We start from the raw sequence: 25163 nt of genomic DNA on the forward strand, positions 1-25163 counted from the left end.
TTAATGAGGGGGGAAAAGTCTTTTTTGTCAGGGACCAGTTTTGATATAATTTCAAATCAGTACAAATTTCACTGAAATTCATACCCTTTTGGGGAGCTACCTTGAGCAAGAATCTGAAGAATTATACATCCATGCTCCTACTTGTCAAACAGAATGAGAAGAAGGTGTATGAGCTCCTTACCAGACAAACATTCATCTTAATTGAGTTGCCATGCTGCCAGGGGAAGGAGCTGTGGAGGAAGAACAGGCTACATGACATCTGTGATGACAAAATGTAAGATGAAGATTTTTTCCGTAGAGACCCCAAAGGAACAAAAGCCTGATACCCACAGCAGTAGGATCAGAGGAGGGGGGAAGGATAGGCAGAGGATACACTCAGGTATGGGGGGACAGAGTCTTTACAACTGTGGAGGCTAGAAGAGGATTACAGGATTATTTCTGACAACTTGAAGGAGACTTTCTCTTCACCTACTGAAGTTCAGTTATGGGATAAGTATTGGGCCATGACAACAGGTGAGGAAGAGTCAGTTTCATCCAGAGAGGCATATAAGTTGTCCAAGTCTGACACATACATCCTCACCAGTACCACTAAAATGGACCAATAGTTGACAATAAAGACTCCTTTCTCTGAGGGAAAGTGGCATCCACCTGTTGGCCAAATCTGATCTCTGAGGAGGTTCATTTAAATGTCAGATGTCTGGATTCAGGATGCAGGAATTTCTGCCAAAGCTTGTCTGATGCTCAGATTACTACCTTTTGCTGTTTGTCCATGCCAGTATCAATGATACTGCCAACAGAGATCCTGAGCATATCAAAAGTGACTAGTGAACTCTAGTGGCAATGGTGAAGGTTGTTGGGGCCCAGCCAGAGTTTTCCACAGCACTGCTTGTAGGAATAGAAACATCCTGGGAGTTAATATCTGATTAGCTGTAAAGGTAAGACTTTCCCTTTTGTTACCACGGAGCCCTCTGAGCAAAGAGGTCTGACAGGAAAAGACGGAATCAATCAAAAAGAGAAGGGGAGATCATCTTCGCCAACAGGATTGCTAACTCTGTGAAGAGTTTTAAACTACACTAGTCAGGGAATGCAGAGAAAAACTTAAAGAGAATTAAAGGTACATGGAGCTGGAAAGAATTGCCTGTGGGAAAGCACGATCAGCAAAGACATCACATTACCTTGGAGTGCAACTGGGGGCCCATCTCCAGTGCCTGCACACAATGTACACACCATAGGAAAGACAGAAGGACTAAGAAGTCAATGTGGTTTCTCAAAACTACAGCCTCCTATCGGAATATCAACACACACAGTGAGATAGCTCACATTATTGGTATGCAGCAATGGATGGATGCAAGCTCTTTGGAAATACAAGCAGGAAAGATGAGGAGGCTGGGCTGAACTTCATGCAAAGCAGTGTCCTGAATGCATGGAGCTTTGCTATGGAGTGGGTGATGGAGATGCAGTGCTCAAGTCAGTGGGGCAGGATGAAAAGGGAACCAGTTAAAGAAATATTGTAGTGGGTGTCTGCTACAGACAGCTTGATCCAGAAAAGCTTATGAAGTCATCTTTAGGAAACTGGAAAAAGACTCATGTACAGAGTGTAGAACAAAAAGACAGAAGAAACCCTATATGTTATTGAATCAGCAGAGCAAAATGTCTGAAATAAAAATCATACATAGAAGCCAGAAGTCTGAGAGTATACTAAGAGTTTAAAAAACATATTTTTCTGAAATGTACAGTTAACTCATAAACTTTGTCACAAGATTAAGAACTTAAAAATCATTAGAATTCATATGACAGAACTGTGCAGACTGGACAAATATTTGTAAATAATATAAAGCCGTGGCCTCCAGGACATATGTCCTCACTGTTTCTTATTGTCTCTTTATTTTCCAATTGTTCACAAAAATTCTGTTATGTTTTCATCCAAAAAGTGGTGGTATCTAGTATGGAAAAAGAAAACTACATTAGGGAAAAACTGATGCACTGTGGCATGAATTTTGCTTTATCTACCAGAAATGTCTACTCCCACAAACAGTTGGTATGTAAGAGGATGGGCAAATCTGTTTAAAGGTTCTTCCATCAACACAGAAGAAAAACAAACTGCAATTCTGGATCATCTGAATGTTCTACTTGCAATTGTGAGCCATGTGTTCAGCATATTAGTGTGAGTGTGAACTCCACTTTAGGAATCAGCAGGGTTGTCACCCATGTCAAGCTGTTGTGATATAAAGATGAAAACTTCAGGGCAAAATCTCAGCATGCCTTATGGCTGATTTTGCTATGTAATTTCATTATTTCCAGAACTCAGAGTGTCAGCTGCCTATGGCAGGATTATCCTGCACTGGAGAGACCACTGGTAACATAGAGACAGGGAACAACTTTTGCCGTTGTTCTCCTCCTTTATCAGCATGACTACCCGGGTCAAATGGTTGTTGGGGTTTTTTGAACCTCGGATCTGTTCTTATTCTTTGCATTTGCTATTGGAAGCCTTAAGAATTCAGCCCTTAGAGGACTCCATCTTATAGTATGGAGTCAGCTTACCTAAAATCTTGCTAACTTTTTGGACAGTGACTGTTTCGAGGAAAGCCTATTCATAGCCAGTGTGCTACCATGTGATTAACAGCAAAACAGAAAAAAAGCAACTAATGTGGAACAGGCCAACAACATTTTGTCTATGATAGTACAAGCAAAGCAAGAGATATGTGGGTTCAGCTGACTGCAGCCAATACCAAGCATATAACTGTCTTCCTGACCGTCCTCTTTTATAACAGAGCCTAAATCACTTTACTGATAATATTTCTCAGTAAATATAAGAGTACATTTCCCAAATTAAAGTTAAATAACATTCAGTCTCATGGACACCTTAATATTGAAGTTATCCAATAAGAGTTTTTCATCCTTTCACCATAACCTGCAAATTTAAGGAATTTTAAGCTTTCGAACAAAACACAGAATGGCACTAATTGTCACGGTTCCTTGTTTTCAACCACTATGCTGTAGTTAATGTCTTGTTCTTCTGAAACCATAATAAAATATTCAATATATTCCTCCAGAATAAGCTAACCACCTAACTGATACAGTATCCCCAAAATTATATCCAAAAAAACTTTATGAATTGACAGTTCTGTTAGTTAGCAAAGGGTCTACAAACAAAGCTGCCATATACTTTAGGTGACCTGTAACACTGATTGATTCTTGGTCAGGAATACTTGACTGAAATTTTGAGCCTGAAAAGAAATTTAAAATTCTCAGTACCATTATCTATCTCAGGAACATGGCTTACCTTGTGTACCAGGTGCAGGTGCCTGGGGTCTGGCAGCGGGGCTGCGGGGGCCTCTGTGAGGGGAGGCCGGGGCTGCCCCGTGCCGGACACAGACGGTTCCAACCGGCTCCAACCCACCCACTGCAGGGCACGGCTCGGCCCCACAGACACCGTGGTGGTGCTTTGAGGGAACACATATTTAAGAAAGGGCAAAACCGTGACACAGGCAGTGAGGAAAAAAAGTGAGAAGCAGCCCTGGGAGTAACGAGGTAAGAGAAGGAGGAGTGGGAGGAGGTGCTCCAAGCACCAGAGCATAAATTCACCTGCAGCATCTGGAAAGACTATGGTAGAACAGGCTCGTGGCAGGAACTGTGGCCTGTGGGGGGTCTGGACTGGAGCAGGGGAAAACTATGAGGAGGAAGGACAGGCAGAACTGACCACAACACCCATTCCCCATCCCCGTGTGCTGCTTAGGAGTGGGGAGAAAGTAAAGGTGTCTGGAGTGAAAGAGTGAAGTTGAGCCTGGGATGAAGATGAGGATGGAGGAAGGTGTTCTTAGTTTTGTGTTTGTTTCTCACCATTCTATTCTATTTTTAACTGGCAATGAATTTGATCAATTTTCCTCAAGTTGAGTTTGTTTTGCTCATCATGGTAATAGTTAAGTGATGTCCCTATCTTTATCTTGATCCACAAATTTTTTTCTTATTTTCTCTACCCGCCCTGTTGAAGAAGAGTGAGAGAGTGGTTGGGTGGGCATCTGTCAGCCAGCCAAGTTCAACCTACCACAGCCTAACTGTATGGATTTGTTTTTCCACATGATTACCCATGTGCTTTATGTTGTAGTGTTACATTGCCCATCACTGAGTTAAGGTTACAGCCTGTCTGAGGAAGATTGTTGGGGCACGGAGAAGCTGCTCCAGGAAGGAATGTCTGGGCAACTAGAGCTGGGGCAAGGGCACTGAGGAAGTGGGCAGAGGGCCTGGAGTGCAGCAAATACTTGGCAGCTCCCCAAAAAAACATAGCACAGACACAGCCCAGCCTCAGCAGTCACAGAAAGGCAGATGGGCTTCAAAGGAACTCAGAGGAGCTTGTGCAGTTTTTTGCAGCCCTGAAAGTCACCGAGCTCTGTCTGAAACTAAGACTGAAAGAACAGACTTGCTTTCAGCAACACTGAGGGGAAAGGGAGACAGCTTTACATACCCAACCCCATTTGATCTCTCCTCTCTCTATCATTTCAAGTTTCACTATTGAAAAACTTGAATCAGTCTTGTTTATGTTCTAACAAACTAAGACTCACTTTAAAGGGCCTTTTAATCTTTTGTGTTCTATTTATTGCAAATTAAAGATTTAGATGACAGCGTCTGCGACCTAAGATCATCACACTGTTCCTTGCTTAGCCCAGATAAACGTACATAATCTGCTATATACTAGAGTGTTTGTTAGGAAAGAGTAGAAAGGGACTGTGAGATTTTCTATTGTATGGAATTTTTATGAACAATGGAGCCAGTCACTCATTATTAAATACATACATAATTTCAGTAAAATAATTTGTGTGTAGTCATAAATTGCCAGCAGAACAATTATACAAGGTTACTTGCATTTCATTCATGTTCAGTATTACAGGTTAATGTATAAACAGCTCATACAGTAGCTGTGACATATCAGGAAGAAAAAACAGGAAGCTTCAAACCAAAATTAATTAATTATTATTAAATACAATTTTTGAGCCATTTTAGAGGGCAATTGTCATAGTTTGAACCTGGTTGTCAGTCAAACACAACGCAGTCACACTCTCCCCTTTCTCTTCCAGAGACAAGAAGGGACAGATGAGGCAGGCTTGGGGTTCGAGATAGAACTGGGACAGATAGAACACCTATTATGGTCATGAGCAAAAGGCAGACTCGTTAGGGGAAGAAAAAAAGAACATACATTTATTACAGACACTAACAACATGTAACAGTAGGACAGTGAGAAGCATTGCCGCATCTTGAGAACACCTTCCCCCCAACACCTCCCCTCTTCATGGGCTCAGTTCTGATCCCCATATCTCTACCTCCTCCCCCTAGTGGCACAGGGGGCAGGGAATGGGGGTGCAGTTAGTGCTGCCGCTTCTTCCATCTTTGGGGGGGGGAGCTTCTGGAACTTGTCCCCCCTGCCCCATAGTGGTCCCCCTCTCACAAGAGACAGTCCTCCATAAACTTTCTCCAACATGAGTCCCTCCCACAGGCAGCAGTGTTGTGGGTTACCAACTTTCTCCAACTGGAGTCCCTCCCACGGGCTGCAGCCCTTCCAGAGCTGCTCCAGCGTGGGACACCCCTGCATGCTGCAATCCTCTCAGTGCTGAACTAAAACAGCGAGGTCTGCCTTTTCCCACAAGACCCCGGCCTTCTTTGGGCTCAGCACTTTGATCATCCAGGTGGAAGCCACAGGCCACGAATCAATGTCTGCTCCACCGTAGATCTTCATGGGGGGTGGTGGTGGGGCACCCTGCTGTCTCACCACAAGATACAGGGGAGTCTCTGCTCCGGCACACATCCCCCCTCCTTTTTTATTCAATTCCTCCACTGACCTTGGTGTTCACACAGATGCAGCAACTCCTCCTCACAAGTCCGACTGCTCATCACCACATCCCTTCTTAAATACATTATTGTAGAGGCGCAGCTGATTGGCACAGTTTTGGTGCAGAGGTGGAGCTGACTTGGAGCTGAGGGAGCTTTGAGAAGTTTTTCACAGGGGGACACCCCTATAGCCCCCTATCCTGATAGCAAAAAACCCCACCACTCACTCAAACCCAGGACAGCAACGTTAAAGATAACTATTATGATTTTAAAATGTAATGCCATTGTATAAACAAAACAGATAAAATTACCTTTTTTTTATTTGTAATTCTACAAAGCAAATATATGTCTCTCCATGGTTATATATGTATATGTACCTCTGAGACCTTCTAACTCAATTTTAACCAGGGCTATAAAGAAAAATACAGATCATAATAGGCAGCAGCTGCAGGGATATGTTCATTAGTTAAACGCTGACAGCTTTGCCATTTTCCTTTTCAGGTTTGAACTGTGAGTTTAGGCCTTGTGAGGCCAGCAATCCCTGTGAGAATGGAGCTGTATGTATAGAAGAAATGAATTTGGAAGTTTTTCCCCTTGGATTCCAGTGCCAGTGTGTGAAGGGCTTTGCAGGTCCACGTTGTGAGATCAATGTCAATGAGTGCAGTTCTAACCCTTGCCTCCATGGATACTGCTATGACAGTGAGTTCAGTCTGGTTACTCACTTTAATGTAGAGTAGTCTTTCTGTTGAAACGTCTGTAGCTACTGAGCTGCTCTGGGGAGAAGAGTGGATAATTTACTGAAATTTAGCTTGTCTGAAGCTCCACAGCCAGTACCAGGAGGATTATTTTTTGCCAAAATTCCTCAACTCCTGGCATGGGGGTTTGTGTGTTCAAGGGGTCAGAATTACAGTTAATGAGAAATTTTAATGAGATTTGTACTGTCTCCTTTGATACCTAAATTAGCCAAACACATTTTGCATTGTGCATTCAAAGAGAGAATATTCAGGTGCTGAAAAGGAGCTTGTGGAGCAGTTAGATAGTATATGTCATAATTCTAACAAGTCCGAAAATTGTATTAAATATCAAACTGATGCAAAATGGAACATCTGTTTATTATTAAGCATCTTCTCTCACATAACTATGTATTTTATACTTTCATTGATAGATAAAGGTTTTAAAAGCAGCTTGATGATGAATTATTCTACTATATTCTGTCTGGATTGGCAGACTAATTTCAGTAGTATGGAGCACTTACTGGAAAGTTTTGTGGGCCTATTACCATCTATCACACACTTTATGTGCTTGGTAAAAAGAAGTGAAAGTGGCATTTTTTTTGAGGATCTTATAATGGAAAGCACAGCAACATCTGGAGGTCATGTAGTCCAACCTGCACGAAGCTGGATTATCAGCAGTGCTAGACCAGGTCAGTCAGGGCTTTCTCTAGATGAGTTTTAAAAGCCTCTAAGGATGGACAGAAATTCCACATACTCATTGGAACAGCCTATTCCACTGATGCACTACTCTTGTAGTGTTCCTCCCCATCCCACAAATCTCATCTGAATCACATAAGCTGTAACTTTTGGCTATTGCCCCTTCTTAAACTTTGGTCTGTTTAGGTCAAAGTATTTTTATATGACCTTTTATTAGACTTTGGCCTGTTTAGGAGACTGGTTGACAGAGTCCTTTGGGAGGCATTCCCGAAGGGTAAAGGAGTCTAAGAAGGCTGGACATTCTTCAAGAAGGAAATCCTAAAGATGCAAGAGCAGGCTATCCTTATGGGCCATAAGATGAGCTGTTGGTGAAGAAGACCAGCCCGGCTGAACAGAGAGTTTTGGCTGGAACTCAGGAAAAAAAGGGTTTATGACTTTTGGAAGAAGGGACAGGCAACTCAGAATGACTACAAGGATGTTGTGAGGTTATGCAGAGACAAAAATAGAAAGGCCAAAGCCCAGCTAGAACTTAATCAGGCTACTGCTGTAAAGGACAATAAAAAATGTTTCTATGAATGCAGTAGCAACAAAAGGAGGTCTAAGAAGAATCTCCATCCTTTTTTTGATGTGGGGGGAACCATAGAAGAGGGGAAAAGGATGAGGTACTCAATGCCTTCTTTGCCTCCTTTGCTTCAGTCTTTAATAGCAAGACCAGTTGATACTCAATCCACTGAGCTCTAAGACAGGGACAGAGAGCAGAATGAAGCCCTCATAATCCAAGGGGAACATGGTTAGCAACCTGCTACACCCCTTAGACACACACAGGTCTATGGGGCTGGATGGGATCCACCCAAGGGTACTGAGGGGACTGACAGAAGTGCTCACCAAGCCACTTTCAATCATTTCTCAGCAATCCTGGATAACCAGGGAGGTCCCAGTTGGCTGGAAGTTAACAGATGTGATGCCTATCTACAAATAGGGCCAGAAGAAGGATCTGGGGAATTACAATCCTGTCAGTCTGACATCTGTGCCAAGGAAGGTTATGGAGCAGATCATTTTAAGTATCATTACATGGCATGTACAGGACAAGATGATAAGGCACAGTCAGCATGGATTTATAAAAGACAGGTCATGCTTGCCTAACCTGATCTCCTTCTATGACAAGGTGACACACTTAGGAGATGAGGGATAGGCTGTGGATGTTGTATACTTAGAATTTAGTAAATCCTTTGACACCATTTTCCATAGTATTTCCCTGGAGAAACTGGCTGCTCGTGGCTTGGACAGGCATACTCTTTGCTGTGTAAAAAACTATCTGGATGACCAGGCCCAAAGAGTTGTGCTGAATGGAGTTAAATCCAGCTGGTGGCCAGTCACAAGTGTTGTTCCCCAGCGCTCAGTATTGGGGGAAGTTCTATTTAATATCTTTATCAATTATATGGACAAGGGGATCAAGTGCACCCTCAGTAAGTTTGTAGATGACACCAAGTTGGGCAGGAGTGTTGACCTGCTTGAAGGTAGGAAGGCTCTACAGAGGGATTTGGACAGACTGCATCAGTTGTCTGAGGCCAATTGTATGAGGTTCAACAAGGCTCAGTGGAGTCCTGCACTTGGGTCACAAGAACCCCATGCAACACTACAGGTTTTGGGAAAAGTGGCTGGAAAGCTGCCTATAGAAAGGGACATGGTGGTGTTGGTTGACAATCAGTTAAATATGAGCCAGCAGTGTGTCCAGTGACCAAGAAGGCCAATAACATCCTGACTTGTACCAGAAGTAGTGTGGCCAGCAGGACTGGTTAAGTGACCATGCCCCTGTACTCAGCAGTGGTGAGACCACACCTTGAATACTGTGTTCAGTTTTGGGCTCCTCAATACAAGAAAAAACGTTGAGGTGCTGCAGCATGTCCGAAGAAGGTCAACAAAGCTGGTGTAGTGTCTAGAACACAAGTCTTAAGAGGAGCTGCTGAGGGAACTGGGGTTGTTTAACCTGGAGAAGAGGAGGATCAGAGGAGACCTTGTTGTTCTCTACAACTACCTGAAAGGATGTTTTAGTAAGGTGGGTGTTGATCTATTCTCCCAAGTATTAAGTGATAGGACAAGAGAATATGGCCTCAAGATGCTGCAGGGGAAGTTTTGATTGGATGTTAGGAAAAATTTGTTTCAGAAAGGGTTGTCAAGTATTGGAACAGGCTGCCCAGGGAAGTGGTTGAGTCACCATTCTTGGAGGTATTTAAAAGGCATGCAGATATTTTGCCTAGAGACATGGTTTAGTGGTGGACTTGACAGTGCTAGGTTAACAATTGGGCTCAATGATCTTAAAGATCTTTTCCAGCTTAAATGATTCTATAATTCTATGATTATATCATCTAACAATACTAAGAGGAATTCAATTCTGTCATTTGTGTGACTGCCTTGAAGTTACAGTTATAGAGCCCTCTAACTATTAATCCTTTCCTGAAGGGACTAATACAAAGCAAGACCAGTTGATTCTACTTTTCCTCATAGGTTCCACACTTTAAGCACCGAGAAAGTGTGTTTGTCTTTTGTTATATCTCTTTCCTGTTTCCCCACATGCCTTTTAAAATTCGAATTATGACTCAAGAATTTCCTTGAAATTCAACAATTTTATACAAATTTGCAGAAGATCTAATCAATTTGCTATTTTCAAATGAGATCTTAAAGAAGTGACCCCAAATTATTAAATATATCATTGCCTAAGAATCTCCTAGTTAAAAACAAAACAAAACAAAACAAAACAGAAACAGAAAAAAAAAAAAAAAAAAAAAAAAACAACCTCAGTTTCAATAAGCTTTAAAAATACTATCTTATCATATATGGGAATAAGGTGAGTGACTTCATATATTATCTGGTAAAGGCTATTTCCTAACAAGTTTACATTTGTTTCCTGTGTACTCTACATTCATTCAAAGATAGTTTTGAATTGGAATTTAGATGAGCTGCAGTAAATTTCTTCATGGTCACAAAATGCCAGAGCTTTTGGTGAACAGCTTGTCTTTGTTGTGCCTCTGGACTTGATTTGTATTTTGTGGACATCTCAATTCCTTTGCACTATGTGCACTGGATGCAGAAAGCTAGAATCCTGAGGAAGCTAAGAAGCTCTTAGCAGATGAATACCGATCCTGCTCTGAAGGACTTAAAGCATTTAATTAATACAATAGTAGTTTCATGTAAAGGCACAATGGCAGAATAGATTCCATGGTAAATCTCAGTGATAATGAAGAATCCAGGGACTTCTCTGAGGTTAGAATAAATGCATGTCTGCATGAAGTGCAATTATTGCTGTCACGAGCTCCTTATATGAACATAGGACTCTAAAGATTCATCTCTTTTTAAATCATTAATGAAGAAAAAAGGAGAGGATTCTTATCATTAGCTTGTTAGGATTAAAATGAAACATGCAAATACATCATAAATTGAGCTGTTAAATTCAACTCAAGCCAGTTTTCCTTTAATATAGTAGTATAATATAAAACATTCCTTACCAAAAAAAAAAAAAAAAAAAAACCAACAAAAAAAACACACACAAAAAAAACAAACAACAACAACAACAACAACAACAAACAAGCAAACAAAAAAACAAAACAAAACAAAACAAAACAAAACAAAAAAAAACAACAAACCAATGTTTAACTGGCCCATCTCATTTGGGCACAATATCAAAGATAAAATCTTATGTACTTTGTGTAAAGTTTTGTGATGGAATATTACTCATTACCTTATAAGATGCCATCACTTTTTCAGAAGCAAGTAATGGGTCATTGATTTATAATTCTTATGTCAAAATATTTTATTTGTGTAAGTAAAATGCAGTACATGGATCTGCTTTCATATTTGAAAGATGTTTTGAGATACTGTATTTGATTTATTTCAATTTTTTAACATGTCCACACCTTTTAGGTAAAGCCAGTCCAAATAATTTCCAGATAGTAGTCATAACTGTAACTTACTTAATTTTACTACATTCAGTTGTTATTCTAAAATACTCTAAATACTAAAATACTCTCTCTGTTACAGTTGTCGATGGCTTCTATTGTTTGTGCAACCCAGGATATGCAGGGCTAAAATGTGACCAGGACATTGATGACTGCATAATCAATGCTTGTGAACACAATTCTACATGTCTTGATCTACATCTGGTTAGTAGAGAATATTTTTAAATTAAAATTATTGTTAAATTCTCTTCCTGAAATCTAAAGCAATAGTATTGTGAGTTCTAATCCTCCACTTAATCTATATTCCTGCCAAGAGTTTTTTAATCGTGCTTTCCAGACACTGTTTTTTTGTTTACTTGTGATGATACAGGTAGTGGGAAAGAAGAATGTTTTTATCATTTAAAGGTGTTTATTGAGTCAACATGGTTGTTTGGGGAATTCAAAAGGAGCAGATTATTTTCAACTGGGTGTGTTTATGGCCTAATTGTACATGACAGGAATATTAATTTATACTGATGACATTGGCTTCAAGAGGTTTGAAAAGTATCCCCAGAATGGCTTTACTTTAACTTCTTCAGCACTTACTTTCAAAATTCTTCAGCTATGTTACTTCCTGAAACATGAAAAGTGTTAAAAATAGCTTATTTCTTCTCAGAAATAAAAACATTCTATCAACTGATTCCTTCATGGGATGAAAGGAGAAGACATTCACATTATATATAATTTGGCACCATAGGTGGCCCATGTTCTGTGTCACTCTCTTCAGGAATCTGTCAGGAACTAATTTGTTTTCAGTGTACTCAATAGGGACACTAAGACTATGCAGTATGAATATTGTCCTTGAGAAACATTCAGACTGTCAGAGGTTTTGGAGGTGGTTAAAAAAAATGGAAGGAAGGTCAGATTTTCTTCCTTCTTCTAGTTTCTCTCAGCACATTTGTGAAAATTAAACTAATAAAATGCTAAAGCAAGGTATAGAATTCAGATTAAGTTACCTAAAAGTAGGTGTCTATATATGGTATGAGCTAAGCAGCTGAGAACCCACCAAAGATGTTAGAATCATTGCTGATGCAGTCAACACAATCCAGAGTGTGATTCAGCTGCCCATCTTGTAGATGTCCACTTTGGGTGAACTGAACAACCATGTAGGCATCACTGACTGTATAACCAGGTTGCATTACTGCTGAAGCAGAACCCATGTTTAGGTGGCTGAATGCCATCCTAGATTTGTGTGTGTGTGAGGAGTGTGTAGGTTTCTGGGGTTTTGTTTGTTTGTTTTTATGTTGTTTTTCTTTTTTTTGTTTGTTTGTTTTTTTATTAGTTCATACATAAAGAAACTACAATTCTTTCTGACAAATCCTGTTGGTAACCTGCATCTATCACTATTTTCTAAACTTGAACAGAAGTTACATGCTTCAAGTGAATTTTCTCAAATTCTCTCCTCTGATTTCCAGAGCTGTTTCTTCTTTTCACAGTTAGAACACCTTAAGTATTGTACATATTTTTTCGTAAATATGCTTCAAGAACTGGTAAACAGCTTGGACAAAATTAAATGCTTGATATGGAGACCACAGAGCTTGTGACACTTTTGTTTTTGTCTTTGGATGCTATTGCAAATGAGTATTTTTTTTACCAATAGATTGCAATTAATATTTCAAATTCTCATACTGGATGCATACTGCCATCTTAAAACCGGGTTAGAAAGCATTTCAGAAAAAAAAATTTATGCTTACAAGGCTTGTACTGTCCTATTTTTCATGAGGTTGTGTTGTATATATAGATATTCCAGGTATCATTCCTAACTACAGCTGTTGCTTTAGCTGAGACTGATAAAATGGAGTTATATATGCAAAAGTTTAAACAACACTCTTCTCAAAAAATATCAGAAATAGACAAAATAATGGGTTCTTCATGAAATAAACATATCATTCCATCAAGAATGTCTGCTAAGATTCACTAAATGATTTGTAATATTAATCCAGGGGGATTTTTTACTTTGGGCAAAATTAAACCTGACAAAAAATGGTATCTCACTGAAATTTTTAAAAGAGTTTTAGAATTTTCTTCATATTCTTTCTGGCTTCTGTTTTCTTGATTCCTGCTTATTTTCATTCTGCAGTACCTATACATTTCTCATCTTCTTTGTCACAGACCTATGCCATTTTGTTTCAAATGGGCTTTGACACAGCAAATCAGTGAGATCTGTGCAGACTCACTGTTTCAGAGAAAGCCTGACATTAAAAAAATCTAAACTATGAGGATTTGGTTACTAAGTGAAGTCAATAAATACTATAGAAACTGAAGGGAAAGGTGTAATTTCAGACCTTGGATTTGATCATTTTCAGACCTTAATGACTTTCTCAATGTAGTTCACCTGTGTTGTCAACATTACTGTAAGCATTCATACTAAAGTGTTAATTTTTGTTAGTTAATGCACAGATAAAAAATTTTCATTATTTTCTTAATTAGAAGACTGGTCTTTGGAATTTTTGATAGTAACATAATTTTGTGCTCAAAAAAAAGAGGAAAATGAATACAGAATAGGCTCAGCTAAACTGAAAAATTAGTATCACCAAATTTTTAAGACAAGAAATAGGGAATTGCTATTCAATATTTATACTTTCTCCTTCTCTATTCTTCTCTATAGTATATTTACTTAAACAAAAATTTCTGATATAAGTTTCTGAAATAACTTTAATGTGGATCACCTTCTAAGGTGAATCCAGAAAGGGACATAAAAGTCGCTTGCTGAGTGATTGCGTTATTTAGTTTATATGTGACTATATTATTCCACATATAATATCCTTCTTATTGTATTCACTATCAAAGAGTACCGATTTTTTTTTCCACATCAAATGATGTCATTTTATACATTAATATTCCTTAGTGATGGGTGCAAAGAGGATTAATGATTTAACATGTATTCATAAAAATGGAATAAGACCCATTCCCTCTTCTTCTTCAGGCAAAGCAACTAAAAAAAAAAAAAAAAAGAAAAAAAAAAAGAGAGATTGAGATAACAATCCCCTAGGGAATTAATTTTTAACATTTAAAGTGTCTCCTCCTCCTCCTCCTCTAAAAGGTAATAAACTGGGAGATGGGAAGCAACTGAGGCATAATCAAGGAAGACTTAAAAATAGATGGAGATCTCACAAGTTTCACAATTTCTCCATCAAATACAACTTTTTACCAAAGCTATATTACAGTAGACTTATTATACAAGTTAAGGACCAAAGATCTTAATGTGAGAAAGAATTCCAATATACAATCTGACTGCAACATATACTTCACACCCTTTACCTTGACTCTCCAGGCAGTAGGTGGCATTAAGCAATTGGACCGTGGGATGAGATCAGGATAGGTGAAGTACACAATTGAATGGCAGAACTACTTCAGCTTAAGGAAGCTCTGATTTTCTACTGCAACTGAGAATACCAGTCAAACAAGAGCTGTTATACACCAGCACAAAACAGTGTCAGTCGTATTAGACCCTCTGGTGGCTCAGGAATGATTAATTGGCTACCCCTATGCTAATAAAAATTCCATTCTGCAGTCCAACAATTCAAATACCTTTGATGCATTTTCTAGGTCAGAGTGAGACAATTAGCATTGCCAGAATGGCATTGGCAATACATATTCTTTCTCTGTGGTGTTGATAATGTAGTCAATGGTCATCTTCCCAAAAGCCACACCCCCTCCATTTTTATTACTGAGCATGATATTACATTGCATGGAATATCTCTGATTAGTTTGGGTCAACTGTCCTGGATGTGTCCCCTCCTAGCTTCTTGTGCATCCCCAGCCTACTCACTGAGGGGTCAGAGTGGGAAAAATAAAAGGCCTTGGTGCTATGTAAGCACTGTTCAGCAATGGCTAAAATGTTGGTGTCTTATCAACACTGTTGTGGTCACAAATCCAAAACATAGCACCATATGGGCTGCTATGAAGAAAATTAACAACAAGACCTCCAACAGAACAGAGTTCTACAAAAGGTGGCTGGTTAAACTTGACAGCAGGAAATCACAAAAGCTGTTTTTACGATGCAGCTCATGATGTTTTAAAAAGTATGGTTTGTAAAATCTGTCTGTACAATATCTATGTAAGATGTTTATATTTGCCAGTCCCACCAGGGATGTGGTCCCCTTCATTCTGACACAACCAAAGCTTCCAAATGACTCTAACCTATACTATTACACCATAGGGGATTAATCTTTCTTTCTGGGTGACATATTCAGAATTTGAAAGTTTCTCTATGATAAAAAATCTTAATACCATAGAATTCCCACCCAAGAAGTATTCCCAATGTTAATGTAAGACACATAGTGAGCATCATCAGGAATGATAAAACCACAAAGTGTTTTGCTTATGTAATTGCAGAGATAAGTGGGAACACAGAAATTGTACTCTCAAGTTTCTAAGAGTGCAGTCCTCCAAGACTGTATGCCAAAATATAAGGGCATTTTATAAATGAGGACTCAAAAACCACTACATCTGAATTGCTCAGATAAAATTTGGGACATCTATTGTTTATTCAGCTCCCAAATTTGTTCATAGAGTGAGATGGCTGGGCGTTACATTAGTCACATGTGATGTTAAGGAAATAGAATGTTAAGTAGTGACAATGAGACATACAGAATTAACAGATCATTTTAAAAAAAAAAAATAGAGAAGTCATCTTACCAACCTATTAACTCCCATCTATCTTAAACAATATCTGACAAATCATAAAGTGCTTTTCTATAGAAGTGTCATGGAAGAAGACGTAATTTTACCAATTTCAATTAATCTGAGATATGAGTAAGAGGAACTAATTACAGTAGACACTTGCTTTATTAGGTCACCTAGGCCAGCAAAAATTAAAAGTTGGTAATACTTCTAGTACTATTAGCAAAGATGCCTATCCTATATATTCTCAATCATTGGTCAGCTCAACCAGAACCATCATCTTGTTTTGTAGCCTGATTATAAAAAATTTAAGATATTGGTAAAAGAGATTGATGCTGGGAAGGTTAGTCTGACACTAGTTGTTGCCCTTCTTAACTCTTGGGTTTTTTTTATTTTTTGGTTAATTTTGAAACAATCCTGATTACGGTTTAAATGATTTTATTTTCACAGTAGTAAGAAATATTTGGCCAGTCCTGTGTAAAACAGTGTGAAATCTCATATTTATGTGCATGTAGAAATACTTCAATTGGTCAGTCAAACTGATAGATCAAAATAATAGAATGAGAGAAGTATGAGAACAGTTAAAAGGCTGTAGTGTTGTCACTAAGAAAGAAAGAGGTGTAATCCTCAGTAACTGAGGAAAAGGGGTGAAATTTTCTGCATTCACTGCATAAGTACTGAATAAAAATAGAATAAAACTGAAAGATATAAACAGTAAAATATTTTACTGAATAAGCTAATAAACAGTAAGTGAAAAAAAAAAGGAATATTAGCTTCTGGTTATGCTTATGGTAAGGCAGAGTTTACTCAGAATAATTTGAAATGTCTTCTAAAAAAAGTTAAAATAATTAATTCGAAGTACTGTATAAAGTTGTTATGTTGTGCCTAATCATTTTGATAAGATCATCTGGAGCATATACTCTGTATAACATAAAATGTTATTTTGGAGTATTTACACTTTAAAAAATAAATAGTAATAGTAGCTTCACAGTAGCTCCAACTTCAGCTTTTGCTTGTATTTTTCTGTATGTCAAAATATAAAGCAAATCCTGTCATTTTAGTGTACATGGATATCCTTCCCAGCGGTCCTCCTACAGATATCCATGTAGCAAATTGTAATAGATGTTTCTTATAGTTCTGTAATAGTGCTTTTATTGCGATCCGATATACTTCTTATGGTTAACTCTCTAACACTACTTGATTTAAAACACAATTACTTTCCTTTCAATGAAATGTAATGTTATGGAAATGAGCTTTCTGATACAATAATAGAAGATAATGTCAATTTGAACCCAAAGAAGCAATAATTACTTCTTCTGTTTCTGTTTTGAAAGTTGCAGCAGAAAAAAAGAACTCAAGGTGAAATTCAGTAACTGAGGTCTTTTAAGAACTTACATTTTGGGTTGTAGGGAAGGTTTATGTGAAGGATAGAGAGACAATACTTTTTTTTTTTTTTTTTCCAGAAGAAATATTCAGAGTTGACAGACAGGAGGTTTATTTCATTAATTGTATTTCAAGAGCATAATCCACAAGTAGGTTAGCTCATTATATAATTTGTGAAAGGAAAAATAATTGGAAGAAACCCTGGCATTGAGAACTAAGGTACAAAGCAGTAGCTGTTAACAGTTTATGTTACCAAAAAAAAATTATTCAGGTCTTTGGACTAACCTAAAATAATTTCCTAGATGTTTCATCCACCTTTAATTTCCATTTAAAACAGAATCTCCTATACTTTCTGCTAAATAGGGAGAAGAAAAAGATTCATCTCCAAAACTTATAATTTATTTTAGAACTTTGAGAGATGTTCAAGGCATGATAAAGTAACTGAGCTTTAGGACTGCTGTGGTTTAATCCCAGCTGACAAAGAAGTACCACACAGCCACTTACTCACTCCCCAACCCATCCCCACCAACTTCTCCCTGCAGTGGGATGAGGGAGAGAATCAGAAGAGTAAAAGTAAGAAAACCTGTGGGTTGAGATAAGAACAGTTTAGTAATTGAAATATAATAATAACAATAATAATAATAATAATAAAATAATGATGATCAAAAGGAAAATAACAAAAAGAGAAATAAAACCCAAGAAAAACAAATGATGCAAATGCAAAGCAATTGCTCAGCACTGACCGATGCCCAGCCTGTTCCTGATCAGGGGCCCACCGACCAGCTTTGCCCCTACTTTATATGCTGAGCATGACTTAACGTGGTATGGAATATCCCTTTGGCCAGTTTGGTTCAGCTCTCCTGGCTGTGTTGCCTCCCAGCATCTTGTGCACCCTGTAACAAGGACTGTGTCTAAAAGACGTTTATATCAATGAATGTCTGTCTCAACATTGCTGGACTGTGTCGAAACCACCAAGAGATGTCTGCCTCAGCATTATTAGAGCACCCCACAACTAATGCTTTAGAAAACATAGTCACAGGAACTGCTACACTCCCATAAGCCCAGACATCCATAACACTAAAAAGAACAATACATCCTTGAAGATAAAGGAAGCAGGACAACCTTGGAGATAAGATAGAGAGAACCTGAGCTTGCTTCAATCTTGTTAGACCAGTTTGAACCACTTGAGGATGCAAATCCAATTAAAGTCAAACATTCAATCAAGAGGAAGAGGCTGAGCCTTCATCAGTTGACCACCGAAGGATACCCTAGGACCACCACCACATTTTATAGAGCATGTAAATGATTTCTTGGAAATCCTCAAACCTTTCCCAGAAAGCCTATGCATATGGATAACCTTACCCTTGCACATGTGCCCAGACCTGGGGACAGAAAAAAGACCCTGAAACACGCCTCTGCATGGAGACGGCATTGGGCATGTGCACCATCACTGAGTGATGGGTGAGGGCAAACAAGACAGTTTTTAGGATATGCCAATCAATCCTTGGGAGGAGCGACGACACCTCAATATATGAGCCGTGACGACCAGCATCAAATGGAATTCCCCACCTGACGTGAAGTCAATTCGGACTGACAGGATGCCACAGCTCCATGGTGGTATCTATTGCATCTTTACTTTCCTTTTTTTTTTTTCCTCTTCCTTTTCTCGCTCTATCTCTCTTTCTTGCGTCTACGTGAATATTGATGTAACTACTAAACTTCTTTTCTTTATGGCATTTGACCTCATTTGGTCTTAATCTCACTCTGGGAATAACAACAAATCTCCCCTGACCCGACTTTTCCAGGTCAGGACACACTCCCAGCCTCTTGCTGGCAGAACAGCATGAGAAACTGAAAAGTCCTTGACTTGGTGTAAGCACTGCTCAGCAACAACTAAAACATCACTGTGTTATCAACATTATTCTCATCCGAAATCCAAAACATAATACTGTACCAGCTACTAGGAAAAAAATTAACTCTATCCCAGGTGAAACTAGGACAAGGAGGCTCTTCCTCCTAGCTGATAATAGCAGGTGGCCTGATACTTGAACTGAGAATAGCAACTAGATAAGCCTGCATCAATGAAAATTTCCAGATTTCTGTGGGAATGGAAATTCTCTAAGGTCTCAATAAAGCAAACAATCTCTGCCACTGATATTGGTCTGAAACAGTACCTTGGTTTAACTAAAGGTCAGACCACATACCATGAATGGCATACAGCATGACAAGCAATAAGCTCTTAACTTCCCAGGTCACATAAATTCAAGTTGAATTGTATGTGACTTAAACTTATACATTGACTTCAATGAGAGAATCCCTGTGATGAAATTTTGAATGTGCTGTTTGACAAATCAGTTTCAGATTACCAATTACACTTCCCAGAAAAGAACTATACAGCAGCTGGAGTTCACTTAAGAAACTACCAAACACAGCAGTACTTCTGTAAAGTACTACTGCTAATGCAACTCACTGTGCTGCCCTGAAGATTTGACTTGCCATCCCTGATATAATTCATCTTCCACCTACATTTAGTTAAAAAATTTAACAGTGTCTTCATAGTCCTTTAATAAAAGTTTTTGAAGAAGATCTAGTGAAATAACTCCCTCATTTGCCTTGTACTACAGAACTAGCGGATATAGCAGTACACAGACTGAAAAATTAGTCATTATGCAGTGTACTCCTTTATGTTCTAATAAGTCCAGTTGAGTCAAAGACATTGGAATGAACAAAATTAACTATTGATTTACTGACTTAGGATAATGTCCTTAATATTGATCTGTGGAATTATACATTGCTTGATAAAGTGATTATAATGTCTTATGCCTTACTCACCTAATTGAAAGTTGAAGTCAGCAAATAAGCTTCAACTTTCCATTTATTTGTTTTATTTATTACACTACTTTTAAATGCTTTAATTTGATTTTCTGGAAGAAATTGCAGACAGATATGAAAATTCTTAGCTTTAACCAACAATGTCAATAAATACCATAGGAGTGAAAGCCTTCTATTGTCTTTTTCATAAACGGAACTTGAAATAATCTGCAGGACTGAATAAAACTGTTACAAAGTGGAAGAAAGGGAGATTAAGAGGAAGTTAAAGATCAGCTTTCCAATGAGACTTGTGAACAGATGGCAAATCAATGTGATAAAGATACAGGAAGGTGGTCCCAGATGGTGTGCTGTAAATTCTGCTAACAGCAAGGAGGCCGGACAGAGAAAATAAGTGACAGCAGGGATGGAAGTGAAGAACATAAGGAACAGGCTGGAGAACTGTGGCCTGTTTGTGGAAAGCATAACCCTAATTTTTGGTTTTGCATGATATAGAGCCTAACATTTTGTTTGAGGTAATCTGTGAAGTGATTGTAACATTGAAAACGTTAAAAGACTGACAAAGGTGTTACAGCAACCTAGGACTAGAGAGTCTTCACTGCCTCATAAAGAAGAGAATTCTACACAAGAGGATTTAACTTCAGAGAAGTGGATACAGTAAATGGAGTGTATTTAGTAGATTTATAGAGCAGAAGGTCACAGAAGGGCATGGGTCCACAAGGAAATTACTCTGAAATAAGTTAAATGGTGAAATTTATAGGTCATCAATCAGTCTTTGAAAACTGCACATGTATATTTTTTTACCATACAGCATGCAAGAATTAAGATTAAATTTATTTTTCAGTAAAAGGATGATGAACTAATCCATTTACTGTGGAATAAGTCTGAGCACCAGGACAATTACTGAAAAGGAGCTCTCAGACTGTAATTTCAGAACTCAGTTTTTATTGTGAAAAGTCATTTTCTCTAAAGTCAAGCCAGATGATTCTGGGTAGAAATTTTTAAACATCTATACCTTGTTCTGAGAACTGCATTGCTAACTTTCTCATGATGTATTTTTGTGACCTTTATCATCAAACAAGGTAAGCATCTTGGAAATATTTACTTTTTAATTTAAAACACAGTTCCTATTGGCTTCAGTTGCAGGTATTGAATGTTCAGCTTTTCTGAAAATCACACCTTAAGCTGAAAATTCGGAAAGAAAGAAAAGGAGGAATTAATTTGTCCCTATAAAAAGATACTTGTTAGCCTAAACCAACTTCAGCTAAAATATGTTTTATTTTAATTTCTTTAGGGCAACATTCAACTGAAACCATAAAACTAACTCTTTTCTGGATTTCTTCTTTACTCTAAGTGAACAGAAACAAACCTATTTCCCTTTACTGCATCTCTAAAGTAGACCAGTTTCTTCATGCTCTATTATGTACTCAATGAAATGATGGAAGAATATGCAATCTGTGTAGGTAAAGAGTCTTTCACAGTATTTAGGTGGAAAAGGGCTAAATCTAATGAATCATTAACAAAACTTAACTCTGACATTTCCTAAGTTTTGACTGTATGTGACTCCTACATTTTACTTTAAGCATACATTTTTATACAAAATAACCATAATGGATCCAAATCATTACATAGATGGCTTTTGGTAAGGAAACCATTTTCTGTCATCCATATAGTAGATGTTTTTGACTTTTTAATATGAGCAGATGTTACATATATTTGCAGTAGTTTCTGAAAAGCACCTAGCTTTGGCTTTGCTCTGCTCCCACTGTATCTGACAGAAAAATTGTTGTTGACTTCAGAGCTCTACCAGCCAAGTATATTCTAATTCTAGGGTCAGATTTTGTGTAGTGGCAGACATTTGCTGTATATTACCCCTTGCCAAGCAAATATTTTACCTTATTTATGGAAATAAAAAAAAAAATTCCAGAATATTGTCCATGGATTTTCTTCTTCATAAGTAGAGTATCAAAGGAGAAAAAATTCTAAGATTTAAGAGAGCTCTGACCCCAGACTTGCTTATCTTTTTATATGTTTCCCACAAAATTTTCCTATTTATAAAAAAAGACTCCATCTGTTTTCTCTTTTTATGGAAGAAGAGGTCTTACCCAAGGATATAAAGTTTCTACTATAAGCAAATTTGTCTACTTTACCAGCTCTTCTCCAAGAACCTCTTAAAGGGAAAAGCATCTGACATTTAACTTTAGAGGCACTGCTGGGTGTTGTAATAATAAACTGTTAATCCATTATCAAACAAAAACAAGTCTTCTGATAATCCTTCTCTGACAATATAATTTGCTGATCCTGTACTACCAACTGTACCAACTACTTTACTGTGGTCAGCAGGGAGTTTGCTATTTGAGCACTCTGAAAGCAGCTGACTATTCTCTTTCTGAAGCTTAAGGACCCTAATATATCTATCAATACCTTGGTGCCATTAGGTTATTTCTCTGATGATCTTTAGATCATCCTCTTTAGTTGACTTTTTCAGAAATCATATCCAGGCTTTAGATGTACTGTTGTCCATTTTCAGTATAAGATTAGTTCTAGACAGAAAATTTTATACTGCAAATATATTCTAAAGCAAAGAACTGGGGTGGTAGAAAGAAGGAAAATATCAAAATTACTGTACAAGGTTTTTTTCCAGTTCCAAAGTACTGGCTTAGATAGGTAATGCAGATGCATCTCTGTTTCCAGAGTGAATTAAGAGACAGATGTTAGCCTTTCAATAGTAGATTAGAATACAAATAGAAACAAAATGTTCTTCATAGATATCCTTTGAGTCATATAAAAATATTTATTTTGGAGTGTATATTTGAGAGAAAATATATTTATAAACATAGGTCTGGAGTGATATATTTGTAAGTTCCTGCTTCTAGAAATGCTCCCATTGACTTCAGAAGGTTTCCATATGAAACAGGAACCAATATTATTTCTCAGAACCTGAGAACATCCAAGCCTATGTATTGCTACATTGGACAGTTATGCCATGAAGACAAATTCACACTGAAGCTACAGTCAAATATCCTTTTGTGCTACATTAATTTCACTTCACACAGTCTTTCAATCCTTATGGTATTTTCACTCTGAAAAGATATTCTATATGGGTGAAACAAAATAATTTTCTCAATGTCGTGGGAGAGGTTTTCTCTTTTGTTTAAATAATATGAAATAGTTTTGTATTTGACTCAAATACTCCATCAATTATAGACTCTGATGTCTTTTCCATAACAAAATAAGTTCTGAAGGAATAACGAACAGCCTTTTCTTCCTGTTTGTATAATTAAATGTGAAATATTTCACATGAAATATGTAGAACTGATAAATTATCTACTTATGTTTGTCATTCACAGACTAGCAGGTCTTTTGCTAATTTTAGTAGGTCTCTCTAGCTGCTAACCTCTATTTAGAACTACCTTCAGACTTGTGAAAACTTCTTGTCACTTGGCATGGAAAATTGCCCAGACAAAGAATGGTTACCCCATTTTTTTCAGTTACTTACAAGTTCTGTGATCTCCTTTAGATTTTGAAATTCTGTTCCAGGGATTCTGACTGAAAAACTGAGTGAAAAGCCAAGCTTCTGGTATCCTTTCACCTTGACTAAGGAGTTGTAAATGCATACAAGAATGTGAACTAACAGATAGTGTTGTACATAAGACTCGACATAAGACTTTTTTTATGGCTGAGTGCACACATAGAGTAGCATGCATATGGGAAGAACACCTGAAAAAACTATATTTGTCAGAGGATGCTACCGTTTTTCTTCACAAATTATATTTTTCACTTTGTTTAAAGTATAAACCCAAGTTGTAACTAATCCCACTAGAAGACCATTTTCAATTCCATTATACTGTTCTAATCTCACTATGAGGACAGGTTCTCATAGCAAGAAAAACCATACATTCTTAACTGTCGTGGTTTGAGCCCAGAGTGCAGGGGAGTTTCTGCTCCAGTGCACCTCAACCCCTTCCTCCTACTTTCTTCCACTGACCTCAGTGCTTGAATAGGTGTCTCCCTCACAACTTCAACTCCTCCCAGGTTCCCCTTCTTAATTATGTTGTCACAGAGGTGCAGCCACCATCACTAATTGGATCAGCTCTGGCCAGAGATGAGTCCAACTTGGAGCCCGAGGAGCGCCTCTAAGATTTTGACAGGAGCCACCCTTGTAGCTCCTTCCCACTACCAAAACCTCACCACATATACAAACTCAGCACATTAATATATTTGTTGAGCTTAAATAATTTGAAGCATTATTTATCAACAATAATTAATAATCATTGACTTATAGCTATTGTGTTGCTGATTCATCTAACTTAAGTCCTTACTAAGATGTTTTCATATGATTTAACTATATCACTGTTTACTGACATTTCTAAATCATCATATTGAATGATTACATTTTCTCTATGCTGAAAACCTTCTCTTTGTTTCCATAACCAATTCTGATATACCATATGCCATGAACCCAGTGAAAATCTGTGATGAACTTTGTTGTGTTGACTGCCTCTGCCTTTCCCCTTGATCAAGATACTGTTTTACTGCACAGCACTTATATGAAAAGGGTATTGCCAGACCATGTGATAAACAGATGTTTTTTTCTGATTAGATAAGATCTTTTTCTCAATAAATAAAATAAAATAAAACAAAATAAAATAAAGCTCTATACATTTAACCTGATTCAACAGTGGAGAATACAATAGCCTATTTATTAAGAAATATATTTTTTAGAATCCAGTTATCCAGGGTTTTCACAGTCTGTCTGTGCAGACTTAAATTAATACATATAAATTATAAAGACCTTGTGGTGTTCAGTGTTGACAGCCAAGTAGATTAGATTCTCTCATTGTTATATATTCCTATAGTTTCACTCAGACTATTGACTCAGTGTTGATTCTCTTTTGTTACAAAAAGCTATGCCCCATCTGGAAATTTTTTTCTCACACTTTCAGACTCCACAAGTTCTCCTTAATTGATGAAAAGTATCCAAATGTGTCACATAGGCTGTAAAAGTTGTCACATTTTGGGGGGAGGGCCAAAAGCAGGGCATAACTTCAGGGTTTTATGAGAGGCTACTGTCACATGTCTT

General features: G+C 37.8%; 1 protein-coding gene across 1 annotated transcript in view; it reads left to right on the forward strand.

Moving 5' to 3' along the window:
- Positions 1 to 25163, forward strand: part of EYS (eyes shut homolog) — a 1055438-nt gene that overhangs the window by 414128 nt on the left and 616147 nt on the right. Inside the window, exons 21-22 of the mRNA XM_033002767.2 lie at positions 6322 to 6519; positions 11286 to 11407. Of these exons, the coding sequence (XP_032858658.1) occupies positions 6322 to 6519; positions 11286 to 11407 (320 nt within the window). The remainder of the gene's footprint in view (positions 1 to 6321; positions 6520 to 11285; positions 11408 to 25163) is intronic.

Source organism: Tyto alba, unplaced genomic scaffold, assembly GCF_018691265.1.
Source record: "Tyto alba isolate M040663 unplaced genomic scaffold, T.alba_DEE_v4.0 Super-Scaffold_40, whole genome shotgun sequence".
NCBI lineage: Eukaryota > Metazoa > Chordata > Aves > Strigiformes > Tytonidae > Tyto > Tyto alba.